The sequence below is a fragment of the Sabethes cyaneus genome, chromosome 2 (genome assembly GCF_943734655.1).
Source record: "Sabethes cyaneus chromosome 2, idSabCyanKW18_F2, whole genome shotgun sequence".
Taxonomy (NCBI): Eukaryota; Metazoa; Arthropoda; class Insecta; order Diptera; family Culicidae; genus Sabethes; species Sabethes cyaneus.
In genome coordinates this window covers 50,891,349-50,915,822 of record NC_071354.1, presented here as the reverse complement: position 1 = coordinate 50,915,822, position 24,474 = coordinate 50,891,349, and the positions used below count along the sequence as shown (strand labels likewise).

At 39.8% G+C, this 24,474-nt stretch overlaps 1 protein-coding gene across 1 annotated transcript in view; it reads right to left on the bottom strand.

Moving 5' to 3' along the window:
- The window catches only part of LOC128733793 (oxidative stress-induced growth inhibitor 2-like), a 28,057-nt gene extending 4,338 nt beyond the window's left edge, over positions 1–23,719 (bottom strand). The window contains exons 1-4 of the mRNA XM_053827592.1: positions 23,097–23,719; positions 13,338–13,543; positions 13,170–13,253; positions 5,095–5,858 (exon numbers count right to left, since the gene is read on the bottom strand). Coding sequence (XP_053683567.1) covers positions 5,095–5,858; positions 13,170–13,253; positions 13,338–13,543; positions 23,097–23,166 — 1,124 coding nt within the window. The 5' untranslated portion in view covers positions 23,167–23,719. The remainder of the gene's footprint in view (positions 1–5,094; positions 5,859–13,169; positions 13,254–13,337; positions 13,544–23,096) is intronic.
- Between the last annotated feature and the right edge of the window lie 755 nt (positions 23,720–24,474).

The following is a 24,474-nucleotide window of genomic DNA, read 5'->3' as shown; positions in this document are numbered from 1 at the left end:
TTATGTGCAACGAAAAGGAGGGGAGCCTGATTACCGAAAAATCAGAGGCGGCCAGGAGTTGGAAAAAACATTTCGATGTACTGTTGCATGGTGAACAAGATGGAGCTGTCAACAGAAACAGGATAACGATTTACTAGTGAATTCCAGTGCGGATTTCGAGAGAGACGCTCCACGATGTACCGAATGTTCATCTTGCGACAAATCCTCTATAAATTCCGGGAATTCAACTTGTAGACTCAGCGTTTGGTTTTAGACTTTAAGGCGGCGTACGATTCATTTAAACTAAATGAAGTGTGGCGGATTATTCTTGAATATGGTTTTCCAAAAAAAAAACTCACTGGACTGATAAGTGCTACGAGTACGAGACAAAGCTTTGATCGACGATGACTCCCGCTCGGTAATGTCAGTGATCGATTTGGCAACAGCAACGCCCAGCTCATTATTATCGGTGATTTCAACCTACCATGACTTTTATGGCAACCATCCAGTAATGGTTTTCATATTCCGGATTCCGACCACTCCACTGTGCACAGTGCAGCATTATGGCTTCTAGAATACTACTTTTCTGTAATTTTGCGACAGATCAACCACGTGACGAACGTGAACATTCGCTGTGTCTGGATCTTCGTTTCACCAGCGCATAGAATGTTGCTCCGGTGGTTTCGCTCACTTCATCGCCACTGGTAGTTGTGATGCATCACTTGCTTAACTACTACTAGTCCTCTGCTAGTCCTTGCCTCAACAATCACCATTCAAATCTATCGAAAACACGGTTTGCATAGACCTAGAGGGCTATATCAGGGACTAATGGACTTGGAAGCCTAAAAAATAAACATGGCCAGTTTACAACCGTTTCTCAGGAATTGCTTAGTATCATGATAGACACACACTTTCCAGGCTCAATTCAAACGTCTTCCGATGACGCACAGGGCTTCAACGCAGCTCAGACTAGTTCAATTAGGGACGAAGATGGAGTTCAAGAATTAGCCAGTGCTATTTTCACGGAGTCGAGAGTTGAGTGGGCAGTGGATTCTGTAAGTCCCTTCAAGTCTCCAGGATTAGATGGAATTTATCCAGTGCTATTACAAAAAAGCAAAGATATCACGGTTCCTCTTCTGATAAAGATGTTTAGGGCAAGTTTGATACTAGGATACATTCCTAAGAAATGGCGAAAAGTCCGGGTTATCTTCATTCCTAAAGCGTGAAAACGTGACAGGACAAATCCCAAAGCCTTCAAACCAATCAGTCTCACATCTGTGATTTTAAAAACGTTTGAAAAAAATCATGGATCTTCATATCAAATTATCATATTTGAAAAGAAGACCTTTGATCAAATTCGTTCGTCGTTGGTTTCAAAAATAGAAAAGTCTTTTGACAATAAAGAAATCTCACTTGCAGCTTTTCTTGATATTGAGGGAGCATTTGAAAATGCCTCCCACAATTCAATAAATAAAGCCATGGAGAAACGGGGTTTTGACAGGTGCATTTCCAGTTGGATACATGCTATGCTAACCAACCGCACAATACCTACAAAACTGGGAGGATCTACTTTAACGAGAAAACCAACTAGAGGTTGCCCTCAAAGGGGAGTCCTAGCTGCTAGCTCCTATGCTGTGGTCCCTAGTAGTCGATGATCTTCTGAATAAATTGGCTGAAAAAGGCTATGAAGTCATAGGATTCGCTGACGATATAACAATTTTAGTAAGGGGAAAGTATCAACATACTATTTCCAAAAGAATGCAATCTGCCCTGAACTACACACTTAAATGGTGTGACTTGGAAAGACTAAGTATTAACCCTTCTAAAACAGTCATAATACCATTTACAAGAAGAAGGAAATGAGGGGAGTCCAATTACAGCTAACCAAACGTACAAAATACTTGGGTGTTATACTTAACCATAAGCTAAATTGGAACGATCATGTAGAGTATGCAATCTCAAAAGCAAACAATGCTCTTTGGGCTTGCAGCAATACATTTGGTAAAAAGTGGGGACTTAATCCGAGGATGATTCATTGGATCTATTCGGCAATTGTGAGACCCAGGCTAACATATGCTTCGCTATTGTGGTGGCCTAAAACTACACAAATAACAGCTTAAAAAATGCTTGGAAAGCTACAACGTATGGCGTGCTCTTCAATAACTGGAGCAATGACCAGCACACCTTCCAAAGCTCTAGATGCTCTTTTATATCTTCTACCGTTGCACCAATTCGAACAACTTGAAGCAGAAAAAGGTGTTCTTAGGTTTAGGCGTGTTAAACATTTTCAAGATGGGGATCTCAATGGACACCTACGAATCCAACCGAGATTTTCAACTGAACACCCTGGTAATCATGAACGAAGACCGGATGGAAACTAGGACAAACTTCGATATACCCTTCAAAGTAATCGAAACCGATCGCAAATTATGGGAAAAAGGTGGTCCCAAGACTCGTCCGGGATCACTCCTGTTTTACACCGATGGTTCTAAAATTGGCAAATCTACAGGAGCTGGGGTTACTGGAGCAGGAATCGACATATCAATTCCAATGGGACAGTGGCCCACAGTCTTCCAAGCAGAAATACATGCCATATCAACTTGTACAAACATTTGCTTGACTAGGAAATACAGACATGCCAATATCTGTTTTTTCTCCGGTAGTCAAGCAGCTCTAAATGCCTTAAAGGCATACACATGCCAGTCAAATCTGATTTGGGAATGCATCCTCTCCCTAAGACAATTGGCTTTAACTAACAATGTTAATTTATACTGAGTACCCGGTCATGCCGGTATAGAAAAAAAATAAAAAGGCCGATCTCTTAGCGAGAATTGGTTCCTCAACTGAATTCGTTGAGCCTGAGCCATTCTGCGGGGTGTCTACAGCCTGCGTAAAAGCTAAGCTCAAAGTCTGGGAATCGTCAACGATTGATGCCAACTGGAGAGCTGTTCCAACATTACGACAATCAAAGCGTTTCATTACGCCATGCAAAAGCATCACACGCAGCTTAATCAGTTTGAATAAAGTGGATCTGAGTACGCTGACCGGTCTTTTAACCGGACACTGTCCGAGCAGTCACCTTAAAAATATAGGTAAGCTGATAGATGATATATGTCGATTCTGTAATTTGAGATCGAGACCTCAGAAGTTTCTAAGTTATTTGAGCTTGTAAATAGTCATGACTCCGCTACTCGACATTACTTGAGTGATGCCAACATGGATTGATGGCAGGTAGATCATCCACTACGAACCTCCTTTGTCTCACATCATGTGTTGCGGAAAGCTTAGCAGATCGCGCTCAAACGGACGTCATCTATACTGTTTTATTTACGGCGTTTGGCAAAATCAATCATGCTATTGCAATTGCTAAATTGGAAAGACTGATATCAGTGGCAGTATGTTGCGTTGGTTCAGTTCTTGCCTCGTACAGGTTTTCAATCAAATGCGTTTCCGGCCTCATCTGGAACGCCGCAAGGTAGTCATTTGGGGCCGTTAATCTTCCTATTGTACTTCAATGATATCAACTATGATACTCAAAGTTCCTCGTCTATCCTTCATCGACGATTTGAACATGTACTTGATGCAATTTGTCTTCAACAAGGCTTCAATTTACGAATTCCATTATATCTTTTTCCCATATTAGAAAACCCCTTATTTTTAACTACAAGCTGCGTGGTACTGAAATCCAACGTGTCGACCAGGTGAAGAATCTCGGCGTTATTTCAGATAGCCAGCTATCTTTTAAACGGTATATTTCCTACATAATGCACAAGGCCTCCAAAACTTTAGGATTCGTCTTTCGCCTCGCTAAGGGCTTCACTGACGTATATTGCCACAATGCATTATACTGTTCGCTCGCCCGTTCGACTCTCGAGTGCGATTCCGTTGTCTGACATCCATATTACCAAAATGAAATGGAAGGAATTGAATTGGTTCAACATCGCTTCTTGCGCTTTGCTCTCCACTCCAGTTGCCGAGTTATGAATATCGATGCCGATTAATCCGATTGGAGACCCCACAGACACGAAGGAACTTCGCAAAAGCTCTGGTTGCTGTCGATACGTTGCGGGGAAGAATTGATTGTCCTGCTATTCTTGGGGCGATTGATCTAAACGTACGTCCCAAGGCAAAATGCGAAATAATTCGATGCTGAAGATACCTTTTCAATGCACGCAACGTTGCATTCGCATTGTCACGTGAAACGATCCGTCGTAACTTTTCTGTGTTTTTTCCACATATAACGACTAAAAAAATTAGTTAGTGTTTTACTATGATTGTTGTTAGTTTAAGTTACTCATCTATCATTCGAACTATAGTCTGTTGATGTCGACTTAATAATAATTGGAATTTATTTATGTATTTATGGAGCAGATTAGATGGATTGAAGCAAGGTGACGGACTGTCGAATTTACTATTCAACATTGTATTGGAAGGTGCTCCTAGGGTTTGCGGATGACATCGATATCATCGGTGTTAACCTTAGAGCTGTGGAAGAGCCGTTTCGGGTGTTGGAATTGCGGTGGTGATAGAGGAAGATACTTTTGAAGTGGTAAACGAATTTATTTAACTCCGTATAAAATCCTCCCGGTGCTACTGTAACCAAGGACATTGTGAAGCGGATAAAACACGGCAGGCTACAGTGCAGTGGGCTGGCCACTTAGCAAGGATGCCGGATGAGACCGGCGAAAGCAATATTCAACACAACCCGATAGAGGCCGTGCCTTAGAAAGTAGGACAAACATGCTCGAGCCGAACGGAACAATATTTGATATTGTGAAAGCTATTTTCTCCATGTCATGTCTCCAAGTTGATGAAACTTGCCTAGCACTGATGATATCATATCCAAATCCACTCGATTCCTTGGAATATGACACATGTTCTGCATTTAACATTTCCATTGACAAGGAAAATAATAGTTTCATGTAATCGACATTTTCCAGGATGGTTGCAAGATTCAGCTGCGTCAATTACAGTGGATAAGTAAAACAGAGCAGCGTAAATGTTGCATGACTTTATCTAATATTACGATTCTACATCTGTGCGATATAAAACAACACCACCATTCTGTTACGCGCCAGTTGCCCTAATAACGATGACCGATAACACAACACTCACCCGGAGACGATCCACCTGCCGGTGCGCAAACGGTCCGGCACCGGTCCGCCAACCGCCGACAGATCCAGCGGCAGCACGGTCGTTACGACCGTGTCGTTCATAAAGTACTTGGACAGCTTCATTTCCTTCACGTAACTTTCGTAGTACTGTGCCACACGCGAAATCAGCGCCCGCGTTTCCACCTCCTTCGACAGTTGCCTCTTCAGCGACAGATTTCGCCTCGGTGGGCAAAGCTTAACATTGACCTTCCCGTTCCGCTCCTCGTAGACGATGCTAGTCTGCTGCCGGGCGGAATTTTGATTTTCCGATAACACACCACCACCACCACCACCACCGTTGTTGCTGGCGCGACACCGAGCGCATATTAAGGACACTTTTTGCCGCTGCGGTTGCTGCTGTCGATTCAGCTCGATGCATCTATCACATTGAGCGTTAAAATTACGATTAGAACTAACACTACTGCTACCGATAAGTATCTTCTTGTTCCGATTTATGCTAGCACCATTTTGATTGTTTGATTTGAGGATTTTTACACCTTCCTCATTTCCGGTCGGTGGCAGGTACTGGATACTGCTAATAGAAGGTGCCAAATCGTCCTCTGCATATTCGAAAGGGTCAACAACTGGCGGATGACGCTTCTCCCACTCGGTAAACGATAGGCCAGGCAGGGACATCCAGGCTGCGAGAGAAAGTGTTCGCAAGTTCGGATCCATGCGATGCCAGGAACCACCGGGAGGGCCTCGTCCTAGCACGAGATGATCGATCTGTAATAAATAGAAACGAAACAATAGGTTAGTGGCGTTTCGCAAATAACCTACACGAGCTCTCTCTAACTTCTGCATCCTTTCTGACACAGCACAAAGTCCCGGCATTATCTATTTCTGGCTCAAAGCTTCCATTCCGTTTATTGTCACCGACGCTCTCTCCGCGTCGGGCATCATGTTTAATCAACTGTGAATGACTAAGTGTAGTACTATACCGAAGTGCACTCTTTAATTATTATCGGATGGCGAAGAAGGGGGCTCATATCCCATTGTGTATGAATAGCACATCCAGCACGTCACGCAACACGAAGGCAAACAGAAAAACTATATGTGTACCATACACTTATTAAACTTTTCAGTGGAAGGGGGCAAACGTTTTCAGCTGATGTTTTAATTTTGCTGTTGGAAAAAACGTCTGATAGTCTGTGGCACTGTTGCCTTCCTTATAAATGAAGAAAAATTTTAATTTATCTTCAAAAAAAAAACAGCATTTATATACTAATCGACTTTTCCTATTCCACAGTACAATACCTTTTTCAATTATTTTTGCGGTATCTGTGCCAGGCTTTTTAAGGAAACCCATGCAGTCACTGTCGAGTGGATTAGGCGGGGTTCCGTTTTTTTAATAATTTCGGGAAAAGTATTATGCTTCGCACTGAAGTGCTTGCACTCCTGCTGCAAGTGATACCTATAGGTATATGCAAATATGGGCAGGGTGAGAACACTTTATCGTTACAGTTAAATGAGCTCTACGGCACGTAGCGAATTGTACGTACTGGCAATATTGTTTATGACGGACTTATAGGTAAATATAATATAATAATCAGACCACTCAGATTGAAATATGGTTTGCTGAGTTGCTATGGGATTAGTGTATATTGTCTAGTGCATTTACTCAGCACTATCAATATTTGATAAATCGAAAACATGTTTGCTGGTAAGGGCCCCCTATCTACAGAGAAACCCATTGTGTGGTTACTTTCATGCAAACCAACTGATGGGTTGGGAAATGCTGACAGCAGTCATTAAATATTTCAATGTAAGTGTCCATTTTATAACCCGAATTTCGATAAGCCGGTGGTATTGACCAAGCTAAACTATCTATTGAAATAAATAACCCTCTAATTTGCAATCTCGCCATTTGGCATTTGGCTATAAGGAAATGGTATATATATTTAAAAATCCTAGATATATCTTTTCTTAGACCAGCTTTTTTTGGTATGGACATTATCACTGTGGCCATGATTTTAATCCATTATGATATGATCCAGGTGTTCTTCTGTATTCCACATTTTATTCTGTTGCAGTACCATTCTTATATCCAGCTCCGGCCAGTGGCATCATCGTTGGTAAAACAGAGTTCAGCATAAAGGGAGAGTGTGTATGTGTATTTTTTTGCTTGCAAATTACTACTTTGCATTACCAATCTTGTTCCTGGAACCAGGAAGTGAAACAAGATATAATTTGCTCATGGACAACAGGCTTCATTACGCACCTTGAGCCAGTACCACCCTTATAAACTTGCCTTGACAAGAGACTTTATTGTTGGTAAATGCTGGATTCAATACGAAGGAAGGACGTGAGCTGTACCTAAAGCGGAATTATTCGCTTAGGCGGAGCTGGTTCCGATATTCGGTTGGGTCCGTTATCCGATTTCGGCACATCCTAGGCAAGTTCCGCTGATGGTTGAAATGGTAACACCTAAGCGAGGGATTGTGTTCTTATTTCCATACATTCCATACATTAAATAGAGAACTTGAAAAAAACCTTGAACACTAAAGAGTCAATTTCCGTAAAAGAACGACTTAGTTGGCGCTAAATTTGAATGCTAAATAACCTGTCGTATGTTCAAATCTTCCTACATAATACGGGTTATACCCAGCAAACATTTTCGTACGTATATCAAAGTAACAAATATGATATATGTACCGATATATATCTAGAAAAATCGCATTCGATGCACGAAATCAGCATATGCGTACTGTTTTGGAGGCGATATACGTACTGCAAATTATATGAAAACCATTCACATTCATAAGTATTTGTATACGATGAAATCCGACTCAACATGATTAGTTCCATAATGCTATACAATTCTGTGACGAAAATCGTATGTGAATCAGTTACTATCATTTTGTACGAATAAATGTAAACTAGGGTGCGCTTTATTAAGCGATATTTAAGACGATTTTCACACATTATTATACGATTTGTGGTTTGCTGGGTATAGATTTAACCTGCTAACCTGCTGTACTCTAACAGCCGACTGCGAAGTCTGTCTGTCTGTCTGTCTGATAGAGAAGAGTCAAGCCTTAGAAAGATGTTCAAGCCAAAAGCTGTGCTTTATAGATTTTACCTCGTATTTTAAGAAAGTAATGAAAGAAAGACGTGTATGCATAAGATGTGAAGTGAAAAGTGCGGTGTAAATTACACTCAAATCTCGTTTTACGTCCACTACAGGGGGCACGTCGAAAATCACAGGGGTTGTGTACAATACACGACCGCTTAGGTGACGCAGAATTACCCAGCTGGCATCAAATCGTACGTCAATAACCGAAAATTATCGTTAATAACTCTTAAAAATTCGGAATCGTAAATGAAGCTTAATAAAGTCCGCCCAAGTTGATTTTCAGTCGTATATAATGGCAATAGCTGACATATACGATATTCAGCACAGAATCGTATAGCAATATGAAGCGGGTCGGGCTTAATCGGTCGTATATAATTATACTTAAAATATCAAGGGTATGCCAATTTTGCTATCTATTAGCATGTATATATGTACGTAATGCTGATTTTTAACTTTTATATACATCCATAACACAGACATGAAATTGGTCTAGGTTAATCGTGATACGTAAAAAACCTTGTTGGGACGGGAAGACTTCGCAACGTTTTCTGGCGTACTTCCCAAGCACAGATATCAAATAGGTCTAGGTTTGATTATCGCAAATAATGATGTCCGAAATTTTCAATGATTCGATTACCGATTAATTGGTTAGCGCTGTATGCACTAATCGATTAATTCAGTATTCGTGCTAGAAGTAATTGAATAATTTGTTTAATAATTTGATTAATCGGATGATTATGAACGATTACTCTGGATTATTCACATTCATTTTATCCCCTTTGCACTGTACGATTAATGAATTACTCGTGCAGTATTCGATTACAAATTATTCGATCATTCCATGCTCTAATCGATCAGTCGATTAATGGAGCGATTACTGGACATCACTAATCGCAAAGAATCTTTGACCTGTTGGGACGGGAAGATTATGTCACTTTAAAAAAGAACACGCTAAAACTTATATGAAGTCTTTTCCAACCAATCAGCGAGGATTTCTAGTTGGGCAGTGCGTCATTAGTTTCTATTTTGCAATAGTACAACCTCAACAATCAATGGCGTTCTTTATTTGGGTCGACGCGAGGTTTTTCCGATCCAAATAGCGCAAAAATCTAGAAAATCGATTAGGAAATCGCTGAGCAGACCCCCATATTCTGGCTACCTTCCTGAAGGACGTAGTCCGTCGTACAAAAAATCGGTCGTAAAAAAAGAGGATGTAAATTCAAATTTGGACGTAAAAAGAGCGGACGTAAATTTAAAATTCTTACGTAAAAAACGGTAATTCAAATTTTGGACGTAAAACTAGAGGACGGTAGTTCAAATTTTGGACGCAAAAAAAGAGGACGACAATTTAAAATTCGGACGTAAAAAAGAGGACGTTAATTCAAATCTTGGACATAAAAGTTGAAGACGTTAATTCAAATTTTGAACATAAAAAAAGAGGACGTTAATTCGAATTTTGGACATAAAAAAGACGTTATAAAGAATTACCTTATGGTATTTGACGAGGACATTAATTCAAATTTTTGACGTAAAAAGAGAGGACATTAGTTCAAATTTCGGACACAAACGAGGGAACGTTAATTCAAATTTCGGACGTAAAAAAGTGAACGCAAAGAAATCACGTAAACTGAATGGAATGGATAATAGATGTTGAATGGTGATAATAGATTCTAGTAAGATCATAACATTGTAGCTCGTGGTGCGTAGTTCGTTGTATTTCGTCAAGCTCAGAGATCCTCCCTCAGGTTAGAAATGGTTCAAATCCGAGTCGATTACTAAAAGAAGCGATGCCAAAGATCTCTACTAAGGCCTATATGCAAGATTCGCCGATACTGTGAATTGTGAGTTTCATTCAAAGTTATCCACCGCGCAACTGAAAAATAAAATGCTCTTTCATGGTTGCCGGGTTGATTTTGATATTATTGGAAGGAATTACATAGAAACCATACAGTTTTAATTACGTTTGGCACCACAGTTATGTGAACAACATGTTTGTTGACAACATTCTGGCAACAATTCTTGCGCGGTGTTTGCTTCAAGCGCGGTATTTCCTTTAGACCGCGTTTAACTTTGGGCAAAGCTTCCAATAACAGTTGAACGATATGAGGATTGATCAGTCTTGCAAAGACTCAATTGTTACTGGTTTATTTTTATAAATAAGAGACATGACGTAACCCAACAAAAAATAGTCTGGAGCTGTCGTATTGTACGATTTAGATCCAAAACAAGAGGAAGATTTGCTCACCAAACTATGCGGCAGGTAGCGCCGTCTTGTTGAAACCACATAGTGCATAGATTTAATGCTTACATTTGGGGCAAACAAAAAGCTTACCCATCGGCCCATAGTGGGCTGCATTGACAATAACGAACTGGCAATGATTCCATCCACCAATAAACCGCGTGCACAAAGCCCCCTAGTTTTCCGAAAAGTAGAGAAAATTTCCTTTAAGATGCATTTAACGTGATCGTTTTCTGACGTTTCCCACCATACTTTTTTGGTCGCTGAATATTGGTGTTAAGTTTCCCATACATTTTGTATGGAAGAAAAAAATATCATTCTTCAACATATTCAACTTCAGACATTTGCCAAAAATTAATTTTAACTTCAAACCGGCTAGAATTTTCCAGTTAACCTCCCAAAGTAGTACAGAAAATGATAAAAATATAATAATGGCAAAAGCTTGAAATTGGATTTTTGAGTTTTGGCCAGCTTCGCGCCATAATGCAACATGATAATATTGTGACCATACATTCACGAGTTATCACTTTCAAACACAAGAAACCAAGAAAACTGCAGTCTGCGTCCTACTAGTGCTCCGCAATTGCAAAGCAGCTGTTCCGAGGTTTCGCTCTCAGCATTATAAAAGCGACAGATACCATATTGTATGAAACCAAGATTTTGAAGATGATATTTGCTAGGATATTGTCCTATCGTGAGAAGAGTAAACGTGCTGAGATCTCTTTTATTGAGACAAAGACAAACTTTTGAGTAACTTTAATAATAGGCGTAATTTTTTTGATTGGTTATGCGATTGTACGACCCACCATTGGGCCATAACTTTTCGGCTTTCCCATTGTTTCTGCTCACTCTTCAGCACACAGTCAGACTAATGAATAGAGAGTTAGAACCACATCTTAGTTTGTCCGCAAATTCATTCTCCTCTATACCGCAAAGACCAGTAACGCAGTAACAATGCAACAAATGCATTTCCAGACAATGTTTAAGGATCACTACACATAAAAGCTTTAAATGCCACTAGGCTGTCAAAGAAAATACAGGTATTAGCATGATTTTGGTCGCTCTAACATGCGTTCATAAGTGCCAACCGAGAAGAAATTGTCAGTAGACTCTCACCCTCAAGTGGTCTAATTTTCATATACACACGTCTTCTTGTTCTAACAAACACGCCGGCATGAGCATTTCTTTGCAACTCTCGCTCTCAGTTTTCCATGCACTGCGACGAGCTTTTGCGAGTGTGTATTTAGCAGTCAGCCTCTCCAGCTCGCGAGGTCTCGCACACTTCACCGCGTGTGTAAGAGAGGACGTAAGATTAGGAAGAAAAGAAGAAGCAATGCAAAATCTGTATCCATACAGCCTGGTGTGTATCGGGGGTTGTTGATTGCTCACGAGTTTCTGACCTCGTGAGTGAGCTGTGCAGAAAGACGCTACGAGGCTGTACGTTCGCGAGTGGGTAGCTAGGTGGGAATGTATGCACACAGCACCGGCGGTTGTTTGTCGTACGATTGCATCAGTGGCGCAAGCGCTGGATGTTATACATCTCATACTCGCTCGCGTGTGAGTGGGCATCGTTTGCGTGTGAGTGGGCATGACGGATGCTCCACAATGGACCTTGTGACCGTTTTGTGTAGGATTTTGACACTAGGCATTGCTCCACGCTACTGCGTGCATTCATACATCCGAAAGTAGAGCAAAACGAGCTCGTTCTGGTTTTTAGCGTAGTACGATGTTTTGCTGGAAGCTAGCGTGTCATTCCAGAAAAATCTAAAAATGGGAGCTCCACGAAGAGTAGATATGTTTTGATTACTAATATAACTCAGCGATTTTCTGATGATATAATCATCCATTGTTTTCATTCGCCCCTATTCTACATACCGATTGGACCCGGATCCGATAAGATATTCCGCTTCGATCCGAAAACAACGTATGCTAAACACACGTCGATCGGGATTCGGAATACGGCTTCTTCTAGAATTGAGGCGATTATTTTTGCATCAATTGATCGAGGAATCTACTCCAGTACAGAAAACTTGAATATAATAATTAAAACGAATTAAGCATTGTCTGTAGAAATCCTCGCTTCGTGATTGCATTGCAAATTTGCCGTGATCGTAATTTCATAACACAAGGAGTGGTGTTGTACGATTAAGGGGTATGGATTTACACCGTTAATCCCTACCTTCATTATAGCCCAAGGAGAAGGCAAAGCTTGGTTGCTGGAACGGTTTGGTTTGGACTGGCGCCTTTGTCTTTGTTTAAAAAGAAGGTAAGGCTTGAAGGCACCAAATTAGCGGAACCATCAGGATTAATTTAAAAAACCAGTATTTTTAGAGCCAGCGAAAACTATGCATTGATGAACGATGGCTTGGTCCATGTTTTAATTCCACTGTACAAATGAACTACGTATACTTATTAGCTCTATAATATAATCTAGACTTTCTTTGATCCCGAAATTTTCGGTCACGAAAATTCAATTTGCCGAAAGTATAACAAACGTGACTGGCAGAATTATTCGCAACCATTACTAACTGATAGCCGTTTCGTTAGCAACAAACGTTCCAGTTCCCCAGCAAACATTCATAATCTGCTAGTAAGCTGTAGCATTACAAGGACGAGAAATTTCACAATTTTAGCTTCCTAGAACTTGAACCGCACTCGAACCTAAATACTGGCTCTCTTATCAAACCAACCGAGCTGCTGGCTCTGCTGCTGGTGCACTCACCTCCTTCTCCGGATGATACATGTACTCCACCATGCAGGGTAGCTCCATGCCGAGGTCCGCACAGGGATGCTGCAAACTATCCAGCTGTGAATTGAAAAGCAGTTGAGAAAATGAAATTGTAGCAATTAAGTTAGTCTTTAGCAATGCAATGGCGTAATTCGAACTTACCAGCAGTGAAACTGGGTTGGTGCTGCGGCCCTCTAGTCCATCGGCAAGGCTGAAAAGGTCATGCTCCACCAGACTTTTGTGTGCGTCATAATAGTTGAGCCGGGCCCGTAGCAGCTCGTCCGGATGTTTCTGGATTAGCTCGGATGACCAATATGGCCAATTGCCTGCCAGCATGTATGATAACGATATTCCGCTTGGTCCATTACCTGTTCGCAGTCGAATGACGCAGAAAAAGCAAAAAATACAATGTAAGAATAGAATTAATTGAATTCAAAATCGTATATCTGCTCGCTACTGTTGTGTGCTGCTGTAGCTATAGAGAGCCCTTTTCAATGGTAAAGGTTTAATTGAGTGCATTGCTCTGCCTCAGTAAATGGTCACGTTGTCAACAGCATCGACTTGCATCAACCAGTACAAGTACGTGCAATGCGGCCAATTTGCATGAACTTTAATTCGAATGCAGGCAAAACAGAAGAGGTGGGTCTGCGTTCATACATCACCAGTCATCGTCGTCGTCGTCGTGACGAGACGAGGCAAAATGCTCTTTTATTTTTAGGATTGCTAGAATAAATCGAGAAACAGTCTAAAGAAGATTAAAGTCGACCCGCAGGGGGTTTTGCATAGTAACTATGTTAGACGACAACGGTTGGACACAAAAAAATTTGAGTGCCAGCTGAAGCAAAACTGCTAGTGTTGTCACTACCACGAGGTTTGCGAACCGAGAAAGCTAATCCAACCGAAAGGAATTTACAATTTTTTCGTGCTCAGAATCCAGCATTTCTCGGGTTCGCGTGGCCCGTAATACGCAGAAAAATAAGCAAAAGATTATGCAATCTTTCTAGGCTTGACCCAAAGCCGTCTTGTCAATGGATTATCTTTTAGAGTACTGAGCGAAGAATAAAAGCACGCAAAAACGGAAACTTCCAGTAATAGCCGTAAAGCCAACCAAGTCAAACCGATTATCGCCTCGCGACTTTGGCTGGTGTTGCTGCTAACGCCGGCGCGGTTATTCGTTATTTATTTATACTGGTTGGGACGTCTGACCATCTTATCGCAACCGTCAACGGTATGAATTATGTGCGCGGCCACAAGTGATTCAATTTAAGTGGAAGTAAAGAAAAAAAACACGCAAATCATTGCTTGAACAGTACATCTACCGTACACACAACGAGCCTCCCGTGAGCAATCAGCGGGCGCAAGGCCGTCAATATTGTGAAATCCACGGGCACACGACACAGGGGAATTCCTGCTGTTGACGTCGGCTAGCTGGTGGTAGTGCAAAACAGCTTGCAGGAGACATAAACGTTTTGCGCTCACATGATGATAAGATAAGTGTGTGGCAGCAACGCATTAGTGGGTAAAGCAGCTTCGATAACGTGGGTGTGCTGAACTGAGAGTAAGGGGATTTTATTTGGTATCTAAACGTCGAGGACCATGTCTTAGATAAAAGTACATGTTTTTACACATGACTGTTTTTCATATGAGATACATTCCCTAATTTCACTCATTGGATCATTCTTTGTAAGATTTTTATGTGGTCAGGTTTAATTTGATGGTAGAATACTTTCTACTTCCAACACAGACATCAATAAACTATACCAAAAAGGCAGCTTTAAGAGTATTTCTACATCGTATTAAAATAACGTATTTGACGATGATTCTTTTTCTTCATCATGGAGACATGCCAATAGGCAGTCATCCCTATTCTGATTTCGAATGGATTATTATTTCCTTCGATTTGTTTCGAATAAGTTTTTTGGACAATTTGATTTTGCAATTTCGTAGAAATGGAAACAAGGTAACTTTGGACGGGGTTAAACAAGCAGCTAGTGGTCTGAAAACGGCACAGCAGCTGGAAAGGATGGCATTCCCGCCGAACTTTTGAAAGTCGGAAACGAACGGCTCTATTATGTTATGCCAAAAGTATGGACTGCGGAGGAACTACCTATGGACTGGTTGGAAGTTCTCATATGCCCTATTTACAAAAAGGGCCATTGATTCGAGTGCAGCAATTAGCGAGGCACTACTCTCCTCAATTCTGCATACAAAATTCTCTCCCACATCCTGTTTCATAAATTGAGGTCGTCCCAGAAAATCTTTGCTTGCGAATTCCAGTGTGGATTTTGAGAGGGACGCTCCCTTGACGGACCAAATATTCCCCTTTACGAGAAATCTTCGATTATTTCCGGGAATTCAACTTGCAGCCTAACCACTTGTTAATAGACTTCAATGCAGCGTATAATTCAGTTAAACGAAATGAGCCGTGGTAGATTATGTTTGAACGTAGTTTCCGAACAAAACTGATTAGGCTGATACGTTCTACCCACGACGGTTCAAAATTAAGCGGCAGAATAGCGAGCGAAACATCGAACTCGTTTGTGACGTTAGATGGTTTGAAGCAAGGTGACTCTATGGCCACGAAGCGTGGACGTTAAAACAGAGCCAGCGACGATCTCTTAGCGTTTTTTGCGTGTAAAATCCTGCGAGTAATTCTTGACAGCATATTAGAAGAAGGAGTGCGGTACAGGCGCTTGAATCACTAAACACGGCAGGCTACAGTGAGCTGGTCACGTGTACTGTGTACTGGATGAGTACTGTTGGCTATTTGGCAATTACATAAAAAACCATGACAGTGCGAGATAGTTTTTGACATCCTTCGACCATAAAACTTACGTAAAAACTATGACTACTTTGTTAGGGAGGTGTATAAAAGCTATTAATTTTTTGATGTTCGATAATGATAAGAATTACGCGCGATGTTTCTAGGTAACCGATTTCACAACCCAAATGCACATTTATAAGACTTCAATAAAAGTTCCAGTTTGTAAACGCGCCATTGCTTAGCGTGCCCGAATAAATTCAAAAACAACTGCTGTCGGAAGAATGCAACGAGCGAGACACGAAAGCAAGCGATGCTAAATTATCATACGAAATGATACTCAGTATGTAAGCCCAATCGTACTAGACTAACCTGAATATTCGAAAAATTTCTTGTAAAGCCAGTAATTACGAAAATTAAGATCAAAAATACCCCTTTTTAATAAATTTAATATAATGGTAATGGTACTAAATAATCAACCATAATTTGTTAATTTATATCGAAAAATATTATGCACATGCGAGGTTTACGGTGGCTCGATAACCTCGTGATATACTTGAATTTGTTATATCTGAAAAAAAAATCAGGCACAATGAAACGAGCCAATATAGTCCCTAAGTTGATAAGCATTCCCTCCTATCAACTCTAATGTACAGAGATAGGTATAGCGTCCTACACGCCTAAATCGCTGATACTTTATTTTGATATATTAATATTTACTCATACATTCGCATTATAGTCTAATATATCCGTTCATATACATAGTTTGATTTATAATGTTAATTTGGAGGATTTATCTCGTGCGGAAGTTAAAAAATTCTCGAAAACTAAGGAAAAACTTGGGCCCTAGAGGGTTAAAGCTTTGAAAATAAAAAAAGTAACCATTTAAAAAAAAAAACAAAAATAAAACAGAAAAATTAATAAACAAACAAAAAATAAATAAAGAAAAACCAACCAAAAAATGAAAGATTAGAAAAATAAATATGCAAATAAATATTAAGAATGAAAATAACTTAATGAAATAAACAACTAGTTGTTTAGAAATCGTAAATGTTAAGAAGTAAAAATAACACAAGAAAAAATCAGACATAAGAGAATGAAAACGTTGAAATATATGAATGATACAGACTAGAAATAGTTTACGTTAAAAACGAACACGATAACAGATCATCGCAGATTTATAGATTTATCAGATTTATTACTGTAAGTGATAAAAATATTAAAACAGAAAGTGGAAACGACAAATAAAGAGAAATGTGAAAAATTTAAACTGAAAATGGTAAAAAGGGCAAACATGAAATATTAAAAGATGATATTGAAAAACCTGAAAAACGCAATGATGGAGGGGGGGGTTAATGGTAGCTACGCTTAATAAGTAGTCGTTGTAACTCCTACCTTTTGACCAATGCTGGAAGGTGCATGGGTCGAAGCATGCTATAATCTGAGATTATAACTGGATTCGAACCCACATAATCTCAGATTGCAGCTGATGCCTACTTCACACGAGAGAGTATCAGAAGCATAGCATTCAACGCTTACGCCGCTCACGCAAACGCAAGCGTAAAACAAACAGCCGCCGTTGCTGTGTGCAGACATTCTACTACCTACACACTCGCGCACGCACATCCTCATATCGTCTTCCTGAATAGGTTATTCACGAACCAAATAACTCGTGAGCAATCAGCTGCCCGTGAGGGTTGGTGGTACATTGGGATACAGATTATGCATTACTTTTTCTTTTCTTCTTCATCTTCGTCTTTGATTCTACTCACGGGCAGGATTGCGAGCCCTTGCGAGTAATCAGTATCAGCAGCTCAGACTGCGATGACGAACGAGAGCGACGACCGTAGCTGTTAGCTATACGATGGCACGTTAATTTTAACCACTTATCATTCCATTATGCACGAAATTTAATGTGCATATGCTGCACAACTGCGGAGACTATTAAAAATTTATTATTTAGTCTTTCGTATTTCGTGAACATATTTGGTAGAAGCAAAGGGCAGTCATATTACAAATAATAACCGTCACCAGGCGAGCGTATGTGTGCGAAAGATGGAATGCTTGGACTGGTAGGGACAAAACTAGATCTGAGACTAATTAATACATGGGTGTGGTATAGTTTAAATGCCTAAAGCACTCGAGTGCTAATCGAGAAATTGTGGGTTGGAGTCCCACTGCCACAAACTAAACCCAATATATTTTTAGCCGCAGATCGAAACTTTCCCAGTATTCAGTCTAACATTTTTTGCACCAAACGCTCCTCTGCTTTAATCAAAATACACTCAAGTCGCTTTTTACGCGAAGGATACGTCCCGCGTAAATCAAAACCGCGTTAATTTCGAAAACCGCGTAAATTCCAAAAACCGCGTAAATTCTAAAATTCGCGTAAAAAACCAAAATTTCGCATAAAAAAACTTTGTGGATTTCAACACTACGCGAAAAAATAGACGTTTTGAGCACATCCGCGTAAATTCCGAAAATCGCGTAAAAAACCGCGTAAATTCTGAAAATCGCGCAAAAAACCGCGTAAATTCCGAAAATCGTGTAAAAAACCGCGCAAATTCCGAAAACCGCGTAAATTCCGAAAACCGCGTAAATTCCGAAATTCGCGTGAAAAATCGCGTAAAAAGCGACTTCAGTGTAGTCTTTCGTATATTTTATGGTCGCTGTAAGGATCTGACAGTCAAACTTTACCTTTTCTGCTAATCGCTATACATATTTTTATTTTAGTAAAGCTATCTTTAGTGACTTAGCTTTTTATCACAGCATACTTGATGCTTTATAGTTTTGTCGAACAAAACGAACAAAGCTTCATTAGAATAAAGTGGCGAAAAGCGTAATCGGTTTTATTGCTGCTTTATGTAAAGCGTAATAAACCTACTTGAGCTCATGTCCTGGCTCTGCAAGAGGTTATAAAAACTTTTTGAATAATGGACCTCTAGAGGAACGTAATAAAACTTCAATTTCTGCTTGAAATGTAGGCAAAAAAAAGAAATAAATAAATAAATATAAGAAAACGTATGTATGGATGTATGGGAATAGCCACCATCAAGGCTTTTCCATTGTATGCAAGTAGAATTACTGTAGAATCTAATTTATCTATCCAGTAACTTTCATGTCAATGCTGTTCATAAAGGACCAAAAGGGGTTGGGTGGATCTATAAGCAATGTCGCTTACATGATTCCACGGGCATATAAGACACTCCTTGCAGCATAGACCTCCGGTTTCTAGATACATAACTTCGTCGTACAAACGTATCTTGCGTTATGATTGGTGTGCTAGAAGGGCGCGTCAATATCCTCTCCGACCTTATATGACTTGGGCTGGTTACCACATCCTTCAGCCAGTCGTCGATTCATTCGATACCCTGATGCTCCCTCCCCTTTACGATAATGGTGGTATATGGCAATGTAATAAAGTATGTGTTATGTGAGTATATATTATATGAAAGTATATGGGCAAAAATAGAACAATCTCACCAGCAGTCCTTCGAATGGAAAAGAGTTGCATCATTTGAGTTTCCATTATTAATTTAATTTTTATAAATATAAGAAAACGTTGTTGACGGAAAATAATGAGCAAATAAACGCGATTAATGAATTGAAAGAGGTAAACAATGAAGACATACATGATGAATATAAACATGAAGATGTATAACAATAGAAAGATAAACATAAAAAAATTAAAAAATTGAAAAACGAAAAAAGAAACAGCGAAAACGATAGAATATGAGCGAAACGTAAAAGAGATGAAAATGGTAAGATAAGAAAAATAAGACAAAGAAACAATATTCAACAAAAAAGTCGAGATGAAGAATATGAATGATTGATGAAAGAGGCCTGCGATGAATTATGAAAAAGTTGGAACCTAAGGTATAAATCCAGACATTATCCACGCTTTTGAAAATTTAATAAAACTTAGCCCTTCTTATCAACTGTTATCAATTTTCTAATGTGACGAAATGAGGTTGATACAATTAACCTTTTTAACTTGTAAAACGACATACGGTGCAGCTTTATTAAACTTACACTCGAAAGCCGCAAAATTGCAAACCACAGCAGCTGGTGCACAGGGCAAACTTGTCCTCTTCACATGAGACAATCTTCCAGCCACAGTATCAATTAAACCGAGTTTATTCCCACACAATGAGTGGGCATTCCGCCCTATCATCGCACGTTGCGGACGGTCCGGTTGCTTATCGCTGGATCGTTATCATCAACACCGCACCGCATATGAATACATCTAACCAAATTGCGCTTTAACAGGAACCCATTGTGAAGCACGAAGCGGTGTGCAGCCTTTCTTTATGTTGAAATCGGTCTTGTGATTACATGATCGTTATCGAATATTCTCGTGCGATAGTCTCGTTTTCTATTTTGCAGCGTCACTGTAAATAGATAGATCATCACGTTATTACTGAGAATAAGTGAAGATACTACCGGTCGGTGGTGTTGTCAAGTATATGACTAATCGGTAACAGTGGCATAGTTACTATTTCCTGGAACTATCACGTTAAAACGTGGAAATCTTTGTTCTGTCATGATACGATATGCGGGAAAAGACAAGTTTATTTGTCCTCCTTTGCAAAATCCCACAGTAACCTAAATTGAATTGGATTAGGTTAAGGTTTATTTCGAGCTGGATACTCTCGTGACTAGTGTGAGGATAACGCCGGACTGTCGCCTGAGGAAATGTTGCAACCAAAAAACATCATAATTTGCTATTGAACAAATATTTGGAGTTCAATAACACATATAGTGTTATCACACCTGGCTTGGACTTTGGACCCTGAATTCAAAACTACCTTAATGCTGCGACCTGCGAGCAACCTTTGTCAAATAAAGAGGCTCCCGATTTCTATCTTCAAATTTATGCAAATGTTTGAATTAGAATCTGTTTTGTGGCTTGCAATGTGTGATTACAAAGCTTTTCATTGATTTAGTATTTGAATACGATATCATAAATTATTGTTTTGTGTTGGACAATGTTAGCCAATCAAAGATCAAAATTAGTTTTATGACTCTTGATTTTACAGATAATAGGCTGATGTAATTTTGTCTTACGGCGTAAAAAGTAATACTTGTTTGAACCGCTAACCACGAAGTCGTCGTAAATTTAATCTTCAACCAACAGTAAATCAATTTCGGTTATCTAAATTAGTTACTCTATTTCAGGAAAGGGTAATCAAATTAGAAAAACAACAGACAATTAGTAAATGGAATATTCCTTTTTAATACAATGTAACAACTGAATCGCAATCTACATTTACGTCAGAAACAAACCTAATCCGGTGAAAACGTAGCGTCATCATGGAAAGCTGTTCTACTTCTGCTATCAGGACCGATATATCTTATCTTACCCCCATTGGAGGTGTATCATAATTAAATTTGATCACCTCGAAGCCACCCACGGACGCATACAGCACACCCCGCATACAGCACACCAGACGGGCCACGATGATGGGAGGAAAAATATGGAAACTCCCGCTGGAATGTCATTATGCCCAACGATCCATCGAAATTGATTCCGTTTTGATGGATGGGCTATTCTAGTGCTGAATGTAAGTCGTAATTTAGAGAACTGCCGCCGGTCTGCGCACTGCACAATGAATTGAATGAATGGATTGTCACGTGAGTGAGAAGCAGGATGTCATAGCCCATTGGTATCATCGGTTCCGCTACTCTAGTGTCTATCTCCGACACCAAGCGAGCAGACGTCGCTTTACTATAGCTCGAGGTCAGAGTGGATTTATTTCCACACCTAGCACCTAGTGGGGCGTGATACCGCAGGAAATTTAAAAAAACTACGACCGTGAACTAAGCTTGAAACTAGATTGGATGGAACCTAGTGTGTCTTGCCTTGATCGGAAGAAGACGACGGATCGCAAACATATGTTCGCAACTTCGAAAAAAATTGAATACGAAATGCGACTAGATATCGAGAAAATTAGCCCTTAGCCGGTCTTGAGATGAGGCACAGTAATTTCAAAACCAGTTCTGGTTTGTGACGTCAAATACCTTGATTTAAAGGCATAAAGTTACCTAAACAATACCGGAAACCGTCTCTCGTCAGCTCATAAATATTTGACGTAGGACTACGAAGGTAGTGTCAGTCTAAAAATGCAAGCTTCACAAAAAATGGTTAGGTTTCGAGCGCTATTAAGTCAGTGGTTTCCTGATCGATTTACAATATTTTTGCATCGATCGATCGGAAAAACTTCTACGCATCAACTGCAATAAAGAAAAGAATTGACCTTTAAGGGTAATTTTCACTACTCTTCCCACTTTTGAAAATTTAGTAGAAATCTTTGGATTTTCTCTATGATTTCCTTAGTTCCGAAATATAGACGACACAATAGTCACCCTCTAACCATCTATCTACTGTGTAGTAACTTTCGTGACTTGACGGTTGCAGTTCCGGAAACAAGACAAAACATGTTTGGACGGAACGGAACAACATTGGATAGTTGGAAAACAGTTTGACTCTCGAAAAAAAAAGCAAAAAAAGCATGAACTATTCACTCAACTTATTAGTAAGAATCACCGTCGTTCAATTCAAATACTACAATATACGAAATATTTCTTCTTGACCTGGATTATTATTATTTAAAAGTACATACCGCGGGAAGAGCCCGTTTGTACGATTTGAAAATAGCCATTATGAAATTTACTAAACAAATTTTCGCTCATTAGCACAACCAATTTCGTGAGCAAATAGATTTACCACTATCACGGTTCCAACACGTGAAAAAGGTAAAAATACTATATTATACTTCGCAGTTCTAGCTTTGTCCCCAAGGCTTGAACAGCTTTTGCTTGATTTAGTAATCGAAATTAGCTTTAATAATTACTTCGTGCTTCTTGGCATAAACCCAGAAGTATAAAGAATTTGTAAAGCTAAATAAAGTGGGTACAAGCCGCATTAAAACATTGCACTCACAGTCGCGATGAACTATTTTAGCCACTGAAACCACGTTTTCAGGCCGGCCTTCATGAATGAACGCGTTTCACCCAAATTCATTAGCAATGACATGCAATTTCGTCCCAAGAGTGTTAAATCAGCGAATTATCAGCAACAGCAGCAGCACAACACTATTGATTGAGCAACTTCGTTTCGAAATCAATATACGGACACCAGGAAACTGCTTGAAACTTACCAATTATAACAACGTCCTTATAGATAGTATCCTTATTGATTAAATTTCTACATGCGATGATATCCTTCATTTTGAACTGATAATTTTCACTTGCACTATCGATGGAAGGGTTATAAAACCGTCGTCGCTCACTATGATTAATTATTCATATACGAACTTAACCTTCACACCATACAACAACACAGAAAAACTCTTATTTTTCAAACCAATAATTGATTCAAGTTAAAACAATATATGAATCCCAACTTTAACAACTCTTTTCTTGATTTTTAGAAGGCTTCCTGTCGCGTCAACTTTTTTTTTTGTTGCTTATATGAACTCGGACAAAAAACTGAGTAGATTTATGCCTTGCTTTCTTCCCTCTGCTGCTGCTAGGACGTTTGTTGTACACTGCGGCAACTTTCAGTAGTAGGACGATTGAAGCTGGCTCAATTCAAGTTGTGTGGATTCATTCGCGACCGGCGTTGGACTGGTTGGCTCGCGGCGTATCAACCGGGTATATATTATTAATTCGCGCTCCAACAACCGAGCTCTCCGCTACGGCTACGGCGAACTGCTCTGCTACTACTCTCACTCACACTCGAATCGAACTACACTACAACTAGGATCGCGAATTCCGAGTTGCTTTTTTTCTGCGCCGGCAGCCTCACGTTGATACTTCAATAGATGATAGTCGACCGCTCGTCTCGCGAGCTCTTCGGTTTGTGGTCACACTAGAGCGCCTTTTACAATTTTCACGTGAAGTAGTTACACTTCACTCACGGTAGATTTGATACTGTTCAGCACCTGCGAAACGGGATACCGCCGTGGCGGTAACGATTACCTAATTTCTCACTAATGCCATTCCGGTGGTGGTTCCTTATCGACGACTTAGTAGTGTAGCGTAATCGTAGAGATATCCATAAAAGCGCAGCGCCGTTCGCTGATAGGATTGATGACGTTCCAATGGCGATGACTTTTTTATTGGTTAAGCCTCTGGGGCAAGATAAAATTTTTGTTCTCTCACAGATAAAACATTGCCGGTGGCACGACTCTAGTTAGGCATATCTAAAAGATAACGTAGAAAAGATAAAAGAATAAGTCAATGTTTAGGCGAAATTTATTTTTAAACGATTGCTGTAAAAAATAAAATAAACAAAACTAACATGTTAAACGTTGGTAACGGGAAAAACAAGCTCACTAATTATGGCAGCCAATTTTATTCGGCTCTGTCGCAAACACATTCTAAGAAATATTTTGGCTAAGAGGAACATGTTATAATGTTCTCTTATTTGCTCAACAAGATCCTTTCACAGTAATTCATTTCACTAGAATCGTCATTGTGCGCGTCGATCAAGTTCCAACATAAAACTTGTTGAGAGAAACCCAACAAACAATA